This window comes from Artemia sp. Qi Xiang Cuo, chromosome 3, assembly GCF_049724085.1.
Source record: "Artemia sp. Qi Xiang Cuo chromosome 3, ASM4972408v1, whole genome shotgun sequence".
In the NCBI taxonomy this organism is placed as follows: domain Eukaryota; kingdom Metazoa; phylum Arthropoda; class Branchiopoda; order Anostraca; family Artemiidae; genus Artemia; species Artemia sp. Qi Xiang Cuo.
The window spans coordinates 40,006,849-40,026,610 of record NC_142796.1 but is presented as its reverse complement, the minus strand read 5'-3'; the positions used below and the strand labels follow the sequence as shown (position 1 = coordinate 40,026,610).

At 33.3% G+C, this 19,762-nt stretch overlaps 1 protein-coding gene across 1 annotated transcript; it reads right to left on the bottom strand.

Moving 5' to 3' along the window:
- Positions 1-65: 65 nt before the first annotated feature.
- On the bottom strand, positions 66-18,389 carry LOC148954088 (AT-rich interactive domain-containing protein 5B-like). The gene is made up of 6 exons (XM_089086126.1): positions 18,386-18,389; positions 16,095-16,322; positions 13,495-13,643; positions 8,603-8,798; positions 2,066-2,220; positions 66-209 (listed from the first exon to the last, which is right to left on the bottom strand). Exons 1-6 carry the CDS (start codon positions 18,387-18,389, stop codon positions 66-68), a joined length of 876 nt encoding a protein of 291 aa, XP_088942252.1.
- Between the last annotated feature and the right edge of the window lie 1,373 nt (positions 18,390-19,762).

Below are 19,762 nucleotides of genomic sequence, written 5' to 3'. Positions count from 1 at the left end.
AGTATCTACAAGCGTGCTTCACGCAGTGGGTAGTGCATCGGAATTGGAATTCGAAGATAGCGGGTTCAGGCCTTGCAGAAGTCGTATTCTTCATTACTATGTTGTTTGCATATTCGAATTTTTCCAACATTTTTCATATGAATGGCGTCCCAAATACTTTGAATAGTTAAAATAACTTTTGCTGAAGATGGGTGTCTGTGCAAAACATCCTAAAACGCACATTACAATTTAATTTGATTGTCTATGGTATAGAATAACAGTCAGTACAAGCATGCAAAAAGGCTTGTCGAATAAAAAAAATTAAATTAAAGTTGTTTAAAAACTGTCTTTCTGTTCACTGAGCAATTTTTTTTTTTTTAGAAAATGTTAGATGGAAAAGATTTTTGGTAAATTCATTGCCATAATTTCAATAGACTTTGCTTTTATGGAATATCCTTGTAACTGTTCTACGCTAGAAGTCAGTAAAGTATCTTGACGTCAAAACTTTCTAGAAACATGTTTTTTAACTTTTGGTTACAATGGACTGTTTTTACCTTTACTGGCCCTATTAAGGGCTAAAAGTGAAATTCCCTCAGAAACGACTATCAAACTATGAGAGAGCATAAAAAAAGACAACAATTGATATATTTACTTTCATTCTAGCTAAATTATGTTGAAAACTGACCAATGAATCCATATCAAATACTGAAATACTAAAAAAAGGCTTTAAATGAACAAGAATATCATTATAAAACAATTTTTGCCTCCCTGAAGCCATCTTAGATCTATTCATAGCTGAAAACCACAATTTCCCAAGATTTTTTTTTTTAACTATTTCAAAATTATGAAACTTTTAGAGCAGTATCACATTTTCGTCAGTGCTGCCACATTCAACAGTTAAAATAAATAAGCTAAACCAATTCATGAAATTTGAAAACACTTTTGCCCATAGATATTAAAGAACTAACAATCTGTTGATTCCAAAAACGCAACTACACGTTCAAAAGACACTACAGGTTCTTAAACTGCGTAGTGCCATGTTCTTTGCCTATTTTTTTTAATCAGTTTTTGTCCGTTTTTGGCTTATTTTTCATACGCGAAAGAACCGAAAATTCTTCAACTGCATACGGAGTAAACCCTACTACGATTATACCACATATTTTTACCTAATTAGCTGATCTATTCTGGATATTTATAAGCAGTGTTTACAATAACGCCGTTTACTATAATAGTAACGTCATTTTTGCAACTAGAGAATTTACATAGTAAGGCAACATCTCATTCAGCCGCAAGTGAATTGCCTCAAGAAGAAGCCTACGAATTTTTCACGAAAAAAGAAGAAAAAAATTCAAAGATTGGGATACATTGTCAACCGAACCCATAAAGAAGAGAGAACAATGATCTGATTTTCAGGAAGCACGCCTCCATTGTCTACGGGTGATTGAGTCTTTTTACCTCTATTCGTTTTTTTTACCCCGTTGTCACATTACAAGGCATAGATGTCATTCATTGTCATTCATAGATGTCTCTCACTTAACACTGGAGAGATGTGAAGCGATTTACTGTAGACAATCATGAAAGAGAAGTCTTTTACCATATTGATCAGAAGTTTGGTAGACGCACACGTGGGCCCAGTGGAGCCTATTCGCTGAAATTTGAGGGGGGGGAAGATTTGTTGAACGAAGGTATAAAAAAAATCAAAACTGAAAAATACCAAAAAAGGTATTGTTTAAAATCTAAGAAAGCAATAGCCTCTCCGCCCTCCAGTTGGCACCCCTACATTAGCCATTCAAAACTTGCTTCCACAAAACTACTACTACTACTACTAACAACTCACCACAGCACCAAGCCGCCTGAGGCCAACACAGCTATGCACGCTTCTCCTCCAGTCCAATCTATTTAAAGCCTCCCTCTTTACGCCAGTTCCCAGTTCCTTTAACTCTTTCTTTATGACGTCCTCCCACCCCAGACAAGGACGACCTCTTTTCCGTTTAACCTTAGACGGTTAGCCGAAAAGAACAATCTTTGGCAATCTGTCATCCTTCATCCGCACAACATGCCCTAGCCAGAAGTGTATAGACTTTACTTTCCTTTCATACTGCTTCCTACTAGCTGTCGCTGCAGCAATATTACTACAATAGCCTCCCATTTCTAAATACAAACGCCGCCAAAGTCGTTTTATCCCAACAGCATCGTGCCCACCAACCTTCTTCACAACTGTGTAGAATTTGTACAAGTTCACTAAAAATAATCAACAACTTACAAGTAACATTCAAAATTCATTAAGTAGTATCTACCACGTGTCTTCTACCTTTTACAGCATGATTTCCTCTATCATTTAGATAGAGCTGATAGATTAACGAATACAAATTAAAACGGAACTTACATAAAAAAAAAGCTAATTTTAGCTATTTCTGATGTGTAATTATTATACCACCCACCCGTTACTAAGTTCAGAGCTAAACTATTTTTTAACCTTTCTCTCTAATTACAATTTAATTTTCAAACTCTGCTATTTTGGGCATCAAAAAAAAAGAAAAAAACTTCAGGAAATGGTTTCTAATGCAACTTTTTAGCTCAATTACAAAATCTAATGAGATCAATTCTAACACCCGAAAGTTTGGCACTTTAATTCTATTTTTTTTTTTTGCTAAACCTTAAAAAAAATTAACACAAAATTCACTGCCAAAAAAGCCATAAAAATTTTTGAACTTCTGTACAAATGTTGCATAAAGAAGATATCCATAAACACTCATCCTTTCTTTAAAGTCCAAAACAACCAAACTTACGAAAAACAGAGAAAAACAAAGTCAAAATACACATTACAGCACAAGAGCTGAGTGACATAGGAATGCTTTTAGAATCAGAGGACAAAATTATAGAAGTAACAATAATCACAACTGAACAGCGTTTCCACTCCGAAAGCTGAAATTAAAATTGCCCAAAGAAAAAAACATATATTTATGTTGCTGAATTGATAAAGTGTATTTTTGCAGTAAAGAGTCAACAGTGTTCTTTTAGATAGGTATTTAAAGAATCGTTTTCTTTCGAGAGAATTTCAACGAAGATATTAGAGTTTCAGTTTCCATTGGATACATAAAATGTCACATAATAATGTCAATTCGTTTCTAAAAATATATCGCTTTTTGTCAGAAGTTAGCATTATTGTTGAAAAAATTTCAATCGGATTACTTTCTGATCAGTTTCGTATTTTAATTTTCTTATACTATCATTTTTGTTCATAGGTGGATACGAGTATTTAAGTTTTTTTTTTTTTAAAAGGTAGAGGTTAACCATGGGGTCATTGAGCCTCATTTCGTATCGGAGTAAAAGGCATTAAAGAGTCCAATCAATTTTCCACTGAAATATTCAGAAGAATAGCAGAATCATATATACAAAACCCCTCCAAATTATCCCAAAAGGTTCGAATAATGTTATAATTTCGAGATACAAAAAAAGAAAGAAAAACGACGTAACTAGTTTCTTCCTTGTGAGTTCCTATCTAGAAGAATATCCCTTCAACTGGAAAAAGTAAAAACAACATCTTTTCTTTTTTCTTCATTTTTCTCTTTTTATTAACAAATATCACTTTTTAAAGGGTTCCCTTAAAATGTAAAAAAAAGTCTTATTTGTATAGATCAGATAAAAGAAACTCATAAGACTTACTTAGTCTTCTTTAAGGAGGGAGGAGGGGGTGGTAGTCTTCAGATTCAATAAGATTTAAATATTAAAAAAGTAGGTAGTCATGTCGTTGTTTTTGAGTAAAGTTACTCAGTTCCACCAAAATATTTTTTGTTGGATAATAAAGACTTGTATTGGCTTCTACGATTTTGGAAATCTGAAATTTTTTAGTGTTTTAAAGTGTGTCTACCATTGTTTTAAACTGATCTCATTTGCAAATTTTTTTTAAGAATCCAATTTATAAGTTGAATTTTAAAATTCTTATCAATTTTAAAAAGATCTGACTAGAAGATTTTGTGAACAAGGCGTCTATTTTTCGCATGTCAACTGTAAGTAGTCGTATATCGGACTGAAATGCATTATGGACAAGAGTGAGACTACATCAGCGAAAAGTGTTTTGCCACATGGAATAGACTCCATTCTGTACAAAAGTGAGACTACTTCGGACTGCGGCAAAAACTGTTTCTGATCAAATATTTGACCAATAATTTTCTTTATCAACTAACCTTTTTCTTGGCCAAGTTTTTAACCAATCATTGATAAAACTAACGCGACCGCATTTTCGACAAAAGTTCTTCTTCTTCTAATTTACAGCAGGCGGGCTATTCAGTTGATACTATATAGCCCTTTTCTTTTTGCTTCGCTCTGTGGGCAACAGAGCTACTGGCTTGGTTGTCTCTTATTTATTAGATATTCTCAGATATCTTTCAGTAGATCTTTCGACTCAAGGAGTTCAAATATAAGATGATAGATATCAATTTCTGTGCTGTGTGTGCAGGTATAGTTGGCTAGGCTCTTGGCTGATAGTGAGATTTCGTGGTGTTTGAAGCATTTTAACAGTTTATACAGCACAGTGTGCTGTGCGGATATCATCGTATAACATAACAACAGATTATGGGCAATTGTATCTTACTTCATGGTGAAATGCCTGCAGAAACGGGACAGGGGAGTTAAACAACTTGAAATAAGAAACTTACATTGAAATGCAAAAAAATCTATTCCATTTGTTCCAGAACGAATTCTATCATAAATTTTAGAAAGATACTTATTGGGAAGGGGGGAAAGGATAGGATTAATCTTATTAAAATTAATATCTGATAGTCTACATCGGTAAATATCTCTAATTGGGATTGGTCTCCCTCTTGGCTGGTCAATATTTATAGCATTTTCTGCTATTTCATCAACCTGATGATTACCACTTATGCCAGAGTGGCTAGGAATATACTGAAAATAAGTTTTTATGCCACTTGAAGCAAGATTATCTATAATACTGAGACAATGACAAGTGTCAATGTCCAACTTATACTGAGGAGCTGAGGCCAGCAACTCAAGACTTGATAGAGTCTGAATATATGATAATATTATTTGAATTTGCAATCAAAAGTTGGTTTTCCTTAAGGTGTTCTAATGCCATGATTATTGCATTTAACTCAGCAGACATTATAGATAAATTATTATATAATCTCTCACCCATTGCAATTTTCAGGTGAGGAAGGAAAGCACCACTTGCAACCTTCTCATTCATTTTTGACCCATCAACAAATATTTGGAAGTGATTTTTATATGTAATTGTATTAAGTTTAGCAAATTTTTTCTGGACAAAAGCAATGGGGGTTAAATCTTTGTTCCACTTTGAGAGTTCAGGATTTATTTCATAAATTGAACAAGTCAATGGGGGGGATTGGGGGAAAGTAGGCGCAATTAACTGTGCTGGTCTTGGGAACTTCTTCTTAATATTCGCATACACATCTTCCATGCCTCTATATCTGAATAGATATTTTAGCTAATTGTATAAGGTGTGTGAACTATTTGATTCAATTTTTGTAAGATGTTTTGTCAGGAGAAAGCTACGTCTCTCCCTTATTGTTGTTAATCCACTCTCCATAAGCAGCAATTTGGTGCTTGTGGGCTTCCTGAGACCAAATATGAGACGTATTATATCATTTTGTGTTGTTTCAATTTTTGCATCTGGGTCTTTGCACATGCACCATAGACGGTGACCCCATAGTCAATATGGGGTCTTATATGTGATTTATAAAATTGGAGTAAGGTTTTCTCTTTACATCCCCAGGGTGTGGAAAGAAGTCTTTTTAGTAGATTTGTTTTTCTATAGCATTTTTTATTGTGTTTGAAATGTGGAGGTGGAAATTAAGTTTTTAGTCAAGCATGAGACCTAGGTAATTAATATGATTATCTTCTGGAATAGTTGTTTTATTTAGATTTAGTTTTGCATTAACATAGTTTCGCTTCCGGTGAAATTGGATTATTTTCGACTTGGTGGGTGCAATGGGTAAATCTGAATGTTGAGAGAATTTTTCAAATTGGAAAAGTGACTTTTGCAGATTTGACTGTGCTATCTCAAAGGTGTTGCCAGATGACCATAGTACCAGATCGTCAGCATATTGTAGATTTGTGTGGGGTAGGTTCATATCCCAGAGATATAGGGCAAACAGGAGGCAACTAAGGACTGCTCCCTGAGGTAGGCCTTTGGTTGTTGTCTTTTGGGGTGAAGAGGCTGAACCAACACAAACGATGAAACTTCGCACTTCTATGAATGATTTAATAAAAGATACTAGCTTAGGGGGTACTCCAAGGTTTGCAAGTTTGTTTAAAAGGATATGGTGGTTCACATTGTCATATGCCCCTTCAAAATCTAGGAAAGCTGCAACTAGGACATTATTTTTTTAGAAAGATTCATTGATTGCATTTGTTAGCAAAATGAAGGCATCTGTTGAGGAATAGTGTTTCCTGAATCCAGTTTGAGTGTGAAGGATCATATTATTTTTTTCAACAAACCAGAGGAGTCTGTGATAAATCATTTCCTCCATTATTTTCCCTGTCACAAGAGTAATCATTATGGGCCTATAGGACTCAGGGTTATCTTTGGGTTTATTTTTCTTTAGGATTGGTAGGAGGGACGAACATTTCCATATATTGGGGAACATAGAAGATGCCCAAGCGTGATTATAACAATTTAGAAGTTTTTGTTTGTATGAAGGGGTAAGATTCTTTATCCATGTAGGGTGTATATTCTCATAGCTGCCGCTAGTTTTGGTCCTAATATGATGTATTGTATTATTCATTTCCTGGATTGAAAAGACTTATAAGACTTTCCTGGACTCATAAGACTTACTTAGTCTTCTTTAAGGAGGGAGTAGGGGGGGGGGTAGTCTTCAAATTCAATAAGATTTAAATATTCAAAAAGTAGGTAGTCATGTCGTTGTTTTTGAGTAAAGTTACTCAGTTCCACCAAGATATTTTTTGTTGGAAAATAAAGACTTATATTGGCTTCTACCATTTCGGAAATCTGAAATTTTTTAGTGTTTTAAAGTGTGTCTACCATTGTTTTAAACTGATCTCATTCGCAATTTTTTTTAAGAATCCCATTTATAAGTTGAATTTTAAAATTCTTATCAATTTTAAAAAGATCTGACTAGAAGATTTTGTGAACAAGGCGTCTATTTTTCGCATGTCAACTGTAAGTAGTCGTATATCGGACTGAAATGCATTATGGACAAGAGTGAGACTACATCAGCGAAAAGTGTTTTGCCACATGGAATAGACTCCATTCTGTACAAAAGTGAGACTACTTCGGACTGCGGCAAAAACTGTTTCTTATCAAATATTTGAGCAATAATTTTTTTTATCAACTGACCTTTTTCTTGGCAAAGTTTTTAACCAATCATTGATAAAACTAACGCGACCGCATTTTCGACAAAAGTTTAATTTGTTAAAAGAGATATGCTTCTTCTTCTTCTTGCTTGGATTAATATGTAGGACCTTTTGCATAATCTCATCATTGGAATCAAATTCACAGCCCTGCTCTGTGCTGCTACAGATGAGTTCGAACTCTGGGCCCCTTATTACCAACCTGAAATAAAACTATCTGCACCACTACAGGACAAACGAGTTATAGATACAAATTTTGACATTTTTCTATAGTACTCAGGCTTCATACTCAATTTTATAGCAAAATGGGTACGGGAGGGGGAAAATGCCCTTCAATCACTTTCGACTCTTAAATTCGACTCTAAAACTTTACATTTGTCACCCTCTAAAGTCTTTACAGCAGTCTCTTCAATCCAAAGTGGCAGGGAAAAAGATAACACATTTCAGGCATAATCATAGCTCTTTACTTGGGCGGCCGCTACAGAACTGTGTCATAAAAATTTTGCAGAGAAAACTTCAAAGCAATTATAAAACTATTATCGCCTGTAAAAATGTTGGCTGAGAAGTTAATGTTTTTTTTTGGGGGGGGGGATTAAATAGATCAGAAAATTTGTCAAAATTCAGAAAAAAGTCTTTGCGTTAAGTTGAGGGAAACTAGAAACCTTTAATGTTTGAATACAATTTTTCTCTGAATAATGAATGCCAAAGACCAATTTAGAAGTACTTTTTTGTTCATTTTGTATGTTTTGTTTATTTTTCTTATATTTCAAGCTTTTTCTTAAAATGTGTGTTCCGTGTATTTGTTATTTTGTTCAGTACAGAATTAGAGCCGATGTGATATACTCTATTCTACTCAAAAAATTTCCAAATAATTCCTTTAAAAAAGCATGCAAATAGAAAACATTTTTATTATGCTATTTAAACCATTGTTTGTAATCCATTAAGTGTTTTTCCTGTTTCTTTTCTATGGCTTGTTATATGATCAAACCTTACCTTGCTCGTTTGATAAAATGTTAAATAAAGCATTATTTGAGAAGCGATAATAAGCCCTTATATTAGTTTATCATTATGTTTTAGAATGGCGTTTTTTGTTGCAATTGTTTTGTTTAGTTGTTTAATTGGCTCTTTCAATTTCTTTTGTATGTTGTTCTCTTTTTCTTTTCTTTTTATTTGTGGCCATGGCCCTGCGTTTTTTTTTGTTTTTGTTTTTTATATTACTATGCTACTATATTATACTTGTTATTTATACGTGGATACGTTGAAAACAACTTACACTTCTCTGTGCCAATAATTGGGAGTCTATCAATTGGAGTCCCTCGACTCTTCATGAATTTGTAAAGTTTCTCCAAGAAGGTCTGTTCAGCTAGTGCTGCCGCACTTAATTTCAGTGATCGCGGAGGCAGATCTGAAATTATCGGTAGAACTTTGGGTTTTGCAGGTGACCCCACTGCCAGTGGCCTATGACAGGGCTGAAAATAAAATTAGGTAATATAATAAAATTTGAACAAATTCCATCTGATTAGGCTACTAAAATAATTTTTGAAAGATAGACATGATGTCATTTCTGATCGTAACCATAACTATGATAGAAAAAAATTATTGCAGTTTTAACAAAATAGATACAGTATTCCTTTTCTACACGTTGGTATGTTCGAAATAGAGGCTAGTTTCTATTAAAAATTACCGCTTGGTCAGAAACAAAAGCACCAAAACTATTCCCCCCTCCCATAGTCTCTTTTTTGCATTGGTTTATCGTAGATAGAGGCTACTGTCAATCAAAAATTTTAGCTCGATGAGAGACAAAAAGTGCCAATCTTAAACCAACGCCGCTAGGCCCACTTTCCTCTTCATCCCAATTTGAAGAAATTCGACAGCTTTGAGAGTTCCCTCTTGTTTTGCCTGCCTAAATTGAAAATTTTGCCGAGACAGGATGCATATTATTTGCGAAATATGTACACTGAATAGAAAGCGCTTCGCATAGCAATTGGTAAGAGATTATACGTTTTCTTCATTTTAAATTAGAAAGCCTCACCTTAGCTTTTCGAACTGTTGACATAGTTGACATTCATAGCCAATTTTTAACAAATTGCTTTGGGAATCCCACAAAGGCAAGGGAAATCCGTCAATGGGTCGTTTGTCGTTGGGATGGTCAGCTGACACTGAGATTTCGCACAATAAATTTTAAGGCATTGAATATCTTTAAAGACTTTCTAGTAAATAGAATCTGTGAAATTATTACTATCAATGACCATTCCAGAATTACCATTTCAAACTTCAGGAAATAGGACGTTAAATAATATATGACAAATAAGCAACCTTAGGCAACAATGGTAACAAGGTTAAGATGCTCAAGTAATAAGACATACAATTGTCATGTCATATAGGCTATATGAAAAGCATCTTAACAAGGATAAGATCCTAAAGTGCAACTAATATATGGCAACAAAAGTAACAAAATTAAGATGCTTAAGCTCTTCTCAAATAATATGAGAAGTAATAACAATTAAGTGAGAAGCAATCTGACAAATAATATGACCGATTGATGACAAATAAGTTAACATACTTAGGTAGCAATGGAAACAAGATTAAGATGCTTAAGCTATTCTCAAATAGAGCAACAAGTTACAAGAAAATATCTAAGGCAAGTGGGAGGGAACAAATCGGTAAGCACTGAATAGATTGAAGTGGGGGAGGAACATAAACATGTGTTTTGGCATGATAAAGCTTAGTATTTCAGTAAAGGGTTAGTATTAGCAGTTGTTTTTATGAATAGGAGTTTCAACTGACATCTGACAAAACAAAAATATGGCAAAATAGATGACGTCTTTGACTGTAAAAAGATTACTTTAATTTACTATTTATTTGTTTTTTGAACTGAAATAAAACTTTTGATTAGACTTCTGTTGACATTGACCTTAATAGTACCTCTAATGGAAGTAAATTATTTCTGGAAGCCATGACACGACTTACAATCCTACGTAAAGTTCGTATGTAAAGGTTCAAAACACTGCTATCTTTTGGTTATATATATTGAATAGCATATGGTCCAGTTTAAAGTGAGAAAAGAATTCAGTCTTCAATTGAAAGCCACACTTTTTAAGTAAATCCTCACTAAACCTGATTATTTAATGTTTTTGAAGCAGAAACTAGAGCACCATATAAAAACAAAACAACTGGGCTTAAAATTTTGCGAAATCTTTACTGGAATTAGAAATTCGATAAATTGAGGTTCCTCTGGAAATTCCCTAGGAACTCTCAATTCATCTGGAAAACATCTACGTTTCTTTTTCAATCCTTAAAAGTTATCTTCATACCTTTAAGAAAAATTTTTAGAACTTATATTCTTACTATTTAAAACTTTTTTCAAAAGCATACTGTCTCCAGGATTTTTCTTCGGGGGTTTATTGTAGTCGGGGGCGGGGGTTTACAAAATTAAACTTTAAAAACATCAAACATTTGTTTTTTACACTTTTGTTACCTTTTACAAGTCGAACAAACATTTCTGAGGGGGGGGGGGGAGGGAGATAAAGCCCCCAAGCCGCCCAGGATACGGCCTTGACCCTGAGCATAGACTATTCTACTTGGTTTTTTTTTTTTTATGAACTAAAGATATTGTAAAACTGTAGCCCAGAAATAAAGATTTCGTTCGAAAGCTAGCCCAAACAAATATAATACATTTTTTAAAATATTTAAATTTCAAAAATACGGCGCAAACTCGAATCTAAACTTTGTTTGCTCATAAGAAAATTTTCATTAAAAACATTTATAATGAATAAGTTTGGCCATTGATTAACTAATAAATTTCTGGGTTGTATATGTGGGTTGAATTTGTGGGTGGAAAAAAAGTGGATTGAATATTTCGCGAGGGAGTTCTGTGCTCCCAGCCAAAGCACTGAGGAGTTTTTTTTGAAAAACAGCTTGACCTTTATCTTTCAAATAAGACGAAATCTTTTCTGTTTGTGTCGCCAAGTGCTGTTCACTCTTTGATTCCGAAATTAAAGAAAAATCTTCCTCTGGTGTTGATTCTATTTCAGCTAGGCACCTGCAACTTACATTTTCTGTAATCGAGCAACATTTAGCACTACTGTTTCTTATGATCCTTGTCCGTGGTGTAATCCCTTTGCAATTTTGTATCGGACAGATAACTCCCATCCTTAAAAGAGGCAAAAAAGACGCTTCTCTCTGCAGTTCTTACCACCCCATTTCATGTACTACTTTCAAGCTCTTTGAGTCATTTTTGATAAAAGATATTGAAGAAAATTGTTCCGCCCCTCCTCGTCAGGTTGGGCACCAGTTTGACTTCGGTGGAGAGCACGCTCTCTTTCTGTTTATAAATATGCTGAAGGATACAGAAGAAAGAGGATATTTCTTGGTCTTTAGGGGGGGCGCACAATAGGTTGATGCGACAAACTTGCGTTAGGAGCAAGTTTAATTAACGCAAACTTGCGTTAATTAAGTAAATTACACTACCTTAGACTATGTTAGGGGGGACTCTTTAACACCTCGCGCTTTACGCTAAAGTTTGACTCTGTCTCACAACTTTATTTCTTTATTTCTTAAAATAATAAAAAAGTTATCGTAAAGAGCGAGGCGTTGAAGAGGGGACAGCCCCTTTCATACACGGAATGATCTCTGTTCGTTTTAAGTTTTAATGTCGCTCCTCACTTTCAGTTAAAAAAGCTTGTTTTTTTATTTAAGTTTTTAACTTTTTTAAATTAATGCAAGTTTTGATTTTGGCTCACCTTACATGAATAATTAAAACGAAATTTGCATATTAATTTTACTATTTTTGGCTAAATGGCTTTCTCGAAAGTTGTTTAGTTTTATTTACGAACACTTTTATTAGTAATAAATATATGTAACTTACGAATTAACTTACGTAACGAACTTCTATATTCGTATTTTTATTAAGTATATTAGGGGAGTTCACCATCCTAGTCAATACCTCATTCTTTACGCTAAAGTTCGGATTTTTTCCCAATTCTTTGAGAATGACCCCTTAATCACAAAGGTCATTAATTAAAATAAATAGCTCTTATGAAAGTACTAAAAAAACTTTAGCGTAAAGAGCGAGATATTGACTAGGGGGGCGAACCCAATCATAGTTTCTGTTCGTTTTAAGTTTTGATGTTGATAAGTTTTCAATTGAAAACTTTTTTTTTTAATTTCTGATCGTTTTTCTTAAATAATACTGGGAAATTCGGCTCCCCCCGTCAAAGCAATGTCCCTTCCCCCATGAAAACTTCCTCCATGGAAAGATTCTCCACGTAACCCCCGGTCCAACACCCCCCTACCAGATAAAATTCCCCCTGTAAACGTCTGTATACTTCCCAATAACCAATACTATAACATTGGACACAGTTCATAACTTGCAGCCCTTCCCCCGGGGACTGTGGGGGATTAAGTCATCCTCCAAGAAAAAGTTTTTATATTTTTCGACCATACTGAACAAAATAGTTATCTCAAAATTTTGATCGGGTGACTTTGAGAAAAAAAATGAGCATGGGAGCGGGCCTAGTTGCCCTCCATTTTTTTGGTTACTTAAAAAGGGCACTAGAACTTTTAATTTCTGTTCAAATGAGCCCTCCCACAATATTCTAGGAGCACTGAATCGATACGATCACCCCCTGTGAAAAAAAAAACTACAAATAAACAAACAAATAAACACGCATCCGTGATCTTTATTCTGGCAAAAAAGCTAAATTCCACGCTTTGGCAGATAGGAGCTTGAAACCTCTACAGTAAGTTTCTATGATACGCTGAATCTGATGGTGTAATTTTCATTAAGGTTCTATGGCTTTTAGGGGTTGTTTCCCCCTTTTTTCAAAAATCAGGCAAATTTTCTCAGGTGCGTTACTTTTGATGGGTAAGACTAAACTTGATGAAACTTGTATATTTAAAATCAGCATAAAAATCTGATTCTTTTGATGTATCCTTTTTTTAGAGTTTCGGTTACTATTGAGCCGGGTCGCTCTTTACTCACAGTTCATTACCACGAACTGTTTGATCACTTTTTTTTTAGAGTTTAGTCCACTATCTATCCTGTGATGCGAGTGGGTTATAAATAAATACTATTATTATATTATTAAATTTTTTTAGCCATTTTGTTGCTATAGCTCAAACTAGCTTAGATGATCCTGACATACTAGTAAATGAAAATTTTACCTTGATTAGGGATTGGCGCCTTGGAATTTCTTCTTCAATTTCTTCTACTTTTGCTTCAATTGCTTTCATTGGAACCGGTTTCACTTCTATTTTTATTTGTTCATTTTTCGGCGGTGTCTTCCAAGGTTTTTTATTGGGAAACTTGGGAGCTTAAAAAAAGATAAATAAACAACAATAAACCGAACTTAAAGAAATACATATACAAAGATATGGACACAACCTTCTTGAACTTGGCTTTAGAATTCAGAGGGCTAAAAAACACATCTTCATGTAATCTTAATATTGTTTTTGCCCAGATTTTTTATACAAAGTGACTTATACTCCCACCCCTCTTTTCGATTGGGAGAAAAATCAAGCATTGCTATTGCTATACCTGAAAATAGAGGGATAATTAGGAGTTGGTTTACGGCCAATCCCCACCATTAGAGGACATTGTTTTATTAGCACCATAAAAAACACAAAAACCATGGAAATTATCATGTGTAGATCACATAGCAGTTACGGTAGTTCAATACTTATTATATTATTGTAAAGGAGATTGCATTATATTATATTATTGTATTATATTATCGTATTATGTTATCGTATTGTAAACATTATGCTAATTGTAAAGGAGAATAAATCAGCTGAGAAATATGTTTTATTTGCTGTGAAAGACAAACGCAATTTTAAGATAAAATCTTCAAATCAAACTATATTTGGAGATAAAATGAACGGAAAAGCAAGGAAAAAGGAGATATAACAAGTTTGGGATAGAAATTCAAATAACAGATTATCTTGAGATCCAAATACGCTAGCGGAAAGCAGATTCGATCCATCGATTGAGCATATGCCGCTTAATAGGTTGGATTGTAAATATTACTTTGACACTTAGTGTCAAAGAGCATGCAGTTGATTTGTTCACTTTCAAGAATGGAAAAACAAAGGCAGTCGCTTCATATTTATTAATTATTTAATTTGTAAAGTTAATTTCAATTTTCTGAAAAAAATATCTAGTTTTAGTTGAGTACAGTAAAAAAAAAAATATCATAATTATAGCTTGTATTTTTTGCAATCCCATTTGTTTTTACTATCCGGTTATGCCGTCCGTTTTTGTGATCAAGTTATCACATCCGTTTTTGTGAACCTGCTATCAAATCCGTTATGTAGGACGACAGAATATAATCGTTACCCCATCCGTTTCAATTTGAACAGGAATCATCTATTACTTTCTAAGAGGGAAAAATAGGAATAAGCAACACCGTTTCAGAAAACTTTTTAAACTTCGAAAACAGCAATGAAACTTGAGGAAACATTATAAAATAAGTAAAGTATAGGGAAACAGTGATGTAGAACTGAATAGGTCAATGAAAAACTTATTCAAGACACACAAAAATCAACATACTCAACACAAGAGGGGGGGGGGGGGTCTCCTTAAACTGGTCCTAAAGGTGCCCCATCACACTCTCCTTTCCAAATCAACAAAATTATTGGAAAATCATGGTCTAAAAACAAATCTATTCCGCATTTACCCTCCTCCCCCCAACCAGGAAAACTCTTTTGAAACCCTTCTTCACCCAAAAGGGCAGCTAGGTAGACGCATATGCTTAAGAATAGGAGACGAAATCATGCAATAATTTCGAAATCATGCAATGATTTTTATTTGATTTCTATTCAACTACCATTTTATTCAGATTGGACTTTCAACTATACTTGCTTTTAATTTTGTAGGGTAACGAACAGGGGTACACTTTCAAAAAAAGTGTAGAGAAACAGTAGAGTAAAACTACGTCAAACAATCAAAAACTAATTCGAAACACAAAATAACAACATAACCTATCCAACCCACATGGGGGGGAGCACCTCTTCCCCACTCCCCAACTGATTGGAAATATTTTAAAATTTTCGTTAAAATAAAGTTAATTCATGTCCCCCCCCCAACCAGGAGGAGGAATCATCATTTAAAACTCCTCCTCACCCAAAGAGCGGACAGTTAGACACACATACTTAGGGATACGATACGAAATCATGCAACACACGTTCTCAACACAAATTCCATTTTTTATTCAATTTCACTTTCATTAATTGTAGTCAATCGATGAAATGAAATTTTAATATCAATTTTATTTCAATCCATAAAATATAAATATGCCAAAATATATTGCAGCACAAAATCTTTTGTACAAACTGCTTGCAGAGTATTATTTTTCTACCAAAAGATTGTTCAACTATAAATGAACTGATTCAGGAGAGTTTAGGCTGAACTACCCAAACGTCGTGTTTATGTAGGATAAAACAAAAGAAGCTTTAATATGTCATTGAAGGGATAGTATTGGTCCCCCAGTGCACCAATTCGGGAAGTAAGGGAGGGGGGGGTAACCAGTTTGACCCCCCCCCCCGAAATTTTTGTCTGACTTGTAAAAACGTAACAAAAATGGATATACAAAAATTTTGTATGCGTTTTTTTTAGGATTTTTTGTGTACCCCCCCCCCCCCCAAATGTTTTTTGAGTAAAAACCCCTCCGAAAAAGAATCCTGGGTACGGCCTTGACTATGCTCCCCTTCGTCCCCCTCTGTAATTAAACCACGCGCATAGCAAACTCAACTTGAAAAGCACTTACCTAAATAATTACATAGCAATTCATGGCTATCTAATTCAGGGTATTCAAAGGTTTCCTTGCAGAAAAGGACTCTTGTATTTTCCCTGGGTACAGCAAATCCCCCAAGGGCCATCACCAATGCATTGGCAAACGCACTCTTATTGCCTATGAATCTCTGTAATGCACCTCGGAACCGACAATAGGAGGCGTAGTTGACAACAATCACCTGTGATGTTAAACTATCTGCACCTATAACGAAAGATAGTTGAAAGATTGAGCTCCAACTTTAATTCTATTACAGAAAGTCTGCATCTATACTATACTATACTATATGCACCTATTTGTACCTATACTATCTGCACCTATAATGAAAGATTGAGCTACAACGTTAATTCTATTACAGAAAGTCTGCACCTATACTATACTATCTGCACCTATACTATATGCACCTATCTGTACCTATACTATCTGCACCTATAATGAAAGATTGAGGTACAACGTTAATTCTATTACAGAAAGTCTGCACCTATACTATACTATCTGCACCTATACTATATGCACCTATCTGTACCTATACTATCTGCACCTATAATGAATGATAGTTGAAAGATTGAGGTACAACGTTAATTCTATTATAGAAAGCTATTTTGTTTCAACACTTGCTTAAAAAATAATAAATCACACAAACACACACACACATACACACAAATAATAAATGTTATTTCCTTGATTTTTTTTTCATTTATTATGCTTGCATAAATAGTAACATCCTTTTCTAAAATAACAAAAGTTTATCAAAGAATTTTTTAACGTAATAGACAACTGTAGCTGTATCATATGGTAACATATAATGTAAGAAAGTTGAAAGATTGAGCTGTCAAGTCAATTATATTGCATGAAGCTTATTTTTTCTACACTTGCTTGAAGAAATAATAAACAGAACACTAATTCTATTATAGAAAGCTATTTTGTTTCAACACTTGCTTAAAAAATAATAAATCACACAAACACACACACACATACACACAAATAATAAATGTTATTTCCTTGATTTTTTTTTTCATTTATTATGCTTACATAAATAGTAACATCCTTTTCTAAAATAACAAAAGTTTATCAAAGAATTCTTTAACGTAATAGACAACTGTAGCTGTATCATATGGTAACATATAATGTAAGAAAGTTGAAAGATTGAGCTGTCAAGTCAATTATATTGCATGAAGCTTATTTTTTCTACACTTGCTTGAAGAAATAATAAACAGAACACTAATTCTATTATAGAAAGCTATTTTGTTTCAACACTTGCTTAAAAAATAATAAATCACACAAACACACACACACATACACACAAATAATAAATGTTATTTCCTTGATTTTTTTTTTTCATTTATTATGCTTACATAAATAGTAACATCCTTTTCTAAAATAACAAAATTTTATCAAAGAATTCTTTAACGTAATAGACAACTGTAGCTGTATCATATGGTAACATATAATGTAAGAAAGTTGAAAGATTGAGCTGTGAAGTCAATTATATTGCATGAAGCTTATTTTTTCTACACTTGCTTGAAGAAATAATAAACAGAACACACACACACACACAAAAATAAAGAAAGAAAAAACTCAAAATGGCGAGAAAAAAAGTACACGTGCTTATTTTATTTTTTACCATCACTAAGACAAATAATAGAACAAGAAAAAATAAAAATAAAAATGGACTTAATGGCTTCAGTTTCTTAATCCTTTCCAATACACTGCAAAATATAGCGTTATCATAGAAGATTTTAAAATAGGTTTTTATTATTCAAAAGTAAGAATTATTTTAATGCAACTAATTTAAACATATACATTACGTTGATTCCATCATATAATTTCTGTTAGCATATTTAATTATATTAAATTACTTGATTACGCAAAGCAGATTTAACAGACATTAATGGGATTGTGATGAGCTATGATTGATTTGTTTTGTCAATGGAGCTTCAAGAACTTTGTTGCAGCTTCAACCGAAGAATGAAGAAGTTTTTTTTTAAGCTATTTAATTGCATTCTCTCCTAATCCAGTGAGATTATAATCCTAAAGTTGTTGCTTTTGTTTGTTTGTTTTTGAACTCAAAAATGACATACAAAACAAAAATGACAATTAAAACGGTAACGATTTGTGACATTTTTTTCTGTTTGAGCTTTCTAATCTTCTTTCCAAAACGTATAAATAGCCACGATGACGAAACTGTTTTTGTTAATGGTTAAAATTGCGCTGCAATGGGAATTCTTTTGCAAAAACCATTCATTTCCTCTCCGTTGAAGCCTTACTCATAGCGATGAAAAATTGAACAAAATTACAAACAACGAGAAAAAACAGCAAAAACGAAAAAAATAAAACAATAAGTACGAGTAATCTAGAATCTATCTTATTTTTTAACGACACAAAAAAAACTAACAATAATTACCGGCCCTTTCCAGACCACGCGAAATATAAACTTTTGGTTTATTATTCAAAATAGATTTAAAAATAATGTATATTAAAGATATGAAAAGGAGTATGATAATCTGTGCGTCGAAAAAAATTACCCTCCTAGAATTTTTAGAAAAAATGTCATTTTGCATCTTAATTTAGAATTTCGAAAAAAAAATCGAAAACACATCGAAAACAGGTTTTTATTCTACTATTTGTTACAGTGTTCAGTCACAAATGGCAATGCACTCAAATTGCAACTCTCATCTTGTGTTTTCTTCTTTTTTTTTGTTACTTCGTTTCACTTTTAACATAGAAATGACACATAAAAGTTAAATAAAGACAAAACGACCAAGAAAATCCCAAACCTGGCTAGTTTCGATTTTTGGCTTGCAATTTCCAATCTTGTATCCAAAACTCATAAATAGCTCTGAAGACCAAACTGCCTTCCATTATGCATAGGAAGATATAAAAACAAAGAAAGGAAATAGTAAATTCTTCGCTGTCTTGCCAAATAGTATGTTTTTAAATTATTTGCTTTCCCAAACTACGCTGAACAAAATGGCTATCTATGAGCAAAATGAGTCATTATATAATTTTTTAAGTTGTAAAAACTGTTTTCTAGTTTTTTACAACAAACTCTGCAATTTGACAAGATATTTCTAGCGATTAGCATTCCCATAAGCATATTCTAGGTTTATTCGTAAAAAAAAATTGGAATTCTGGTCAAGACAAATAACTCGCTCGCAAGGAAATACATTCTTTACAATCCATCATTGCCTTTGTACTAGTTATCTGCAAATATTTTATATAAAATTACATTTTTTATATGAAGTATTTTTTATTAAAGCATATGAATGTCTTTTTTTCTTAAAAACTGAACTCCCGATTCTTTCTGATTCTTTAAGATATATTTCAAAATAGCCCTAAAGATAAATTTTATTAATAAAATTTACTTAACCAATTTAATCAACCAGATTTCATTTTCACTGTCATTGGTATTTAAATACCAAAAAACACCAAAAAAATGGAAGTAGGGAAATATAACCATTTAAATTTAGGTCAAAGTCTTTGACGTAAATTTAGATGGGTAAATTTCCTTTCTTACATTTGTTTGATATTTTTTTTAATACCAAATATCAGGAACTTTGACTCAAAGTTCCTGATAGTCATTTTATGTTGGAGAATTTCCTGGCGGTTTTCGTAATGCTACTATTATAAAAATAAAACATGAA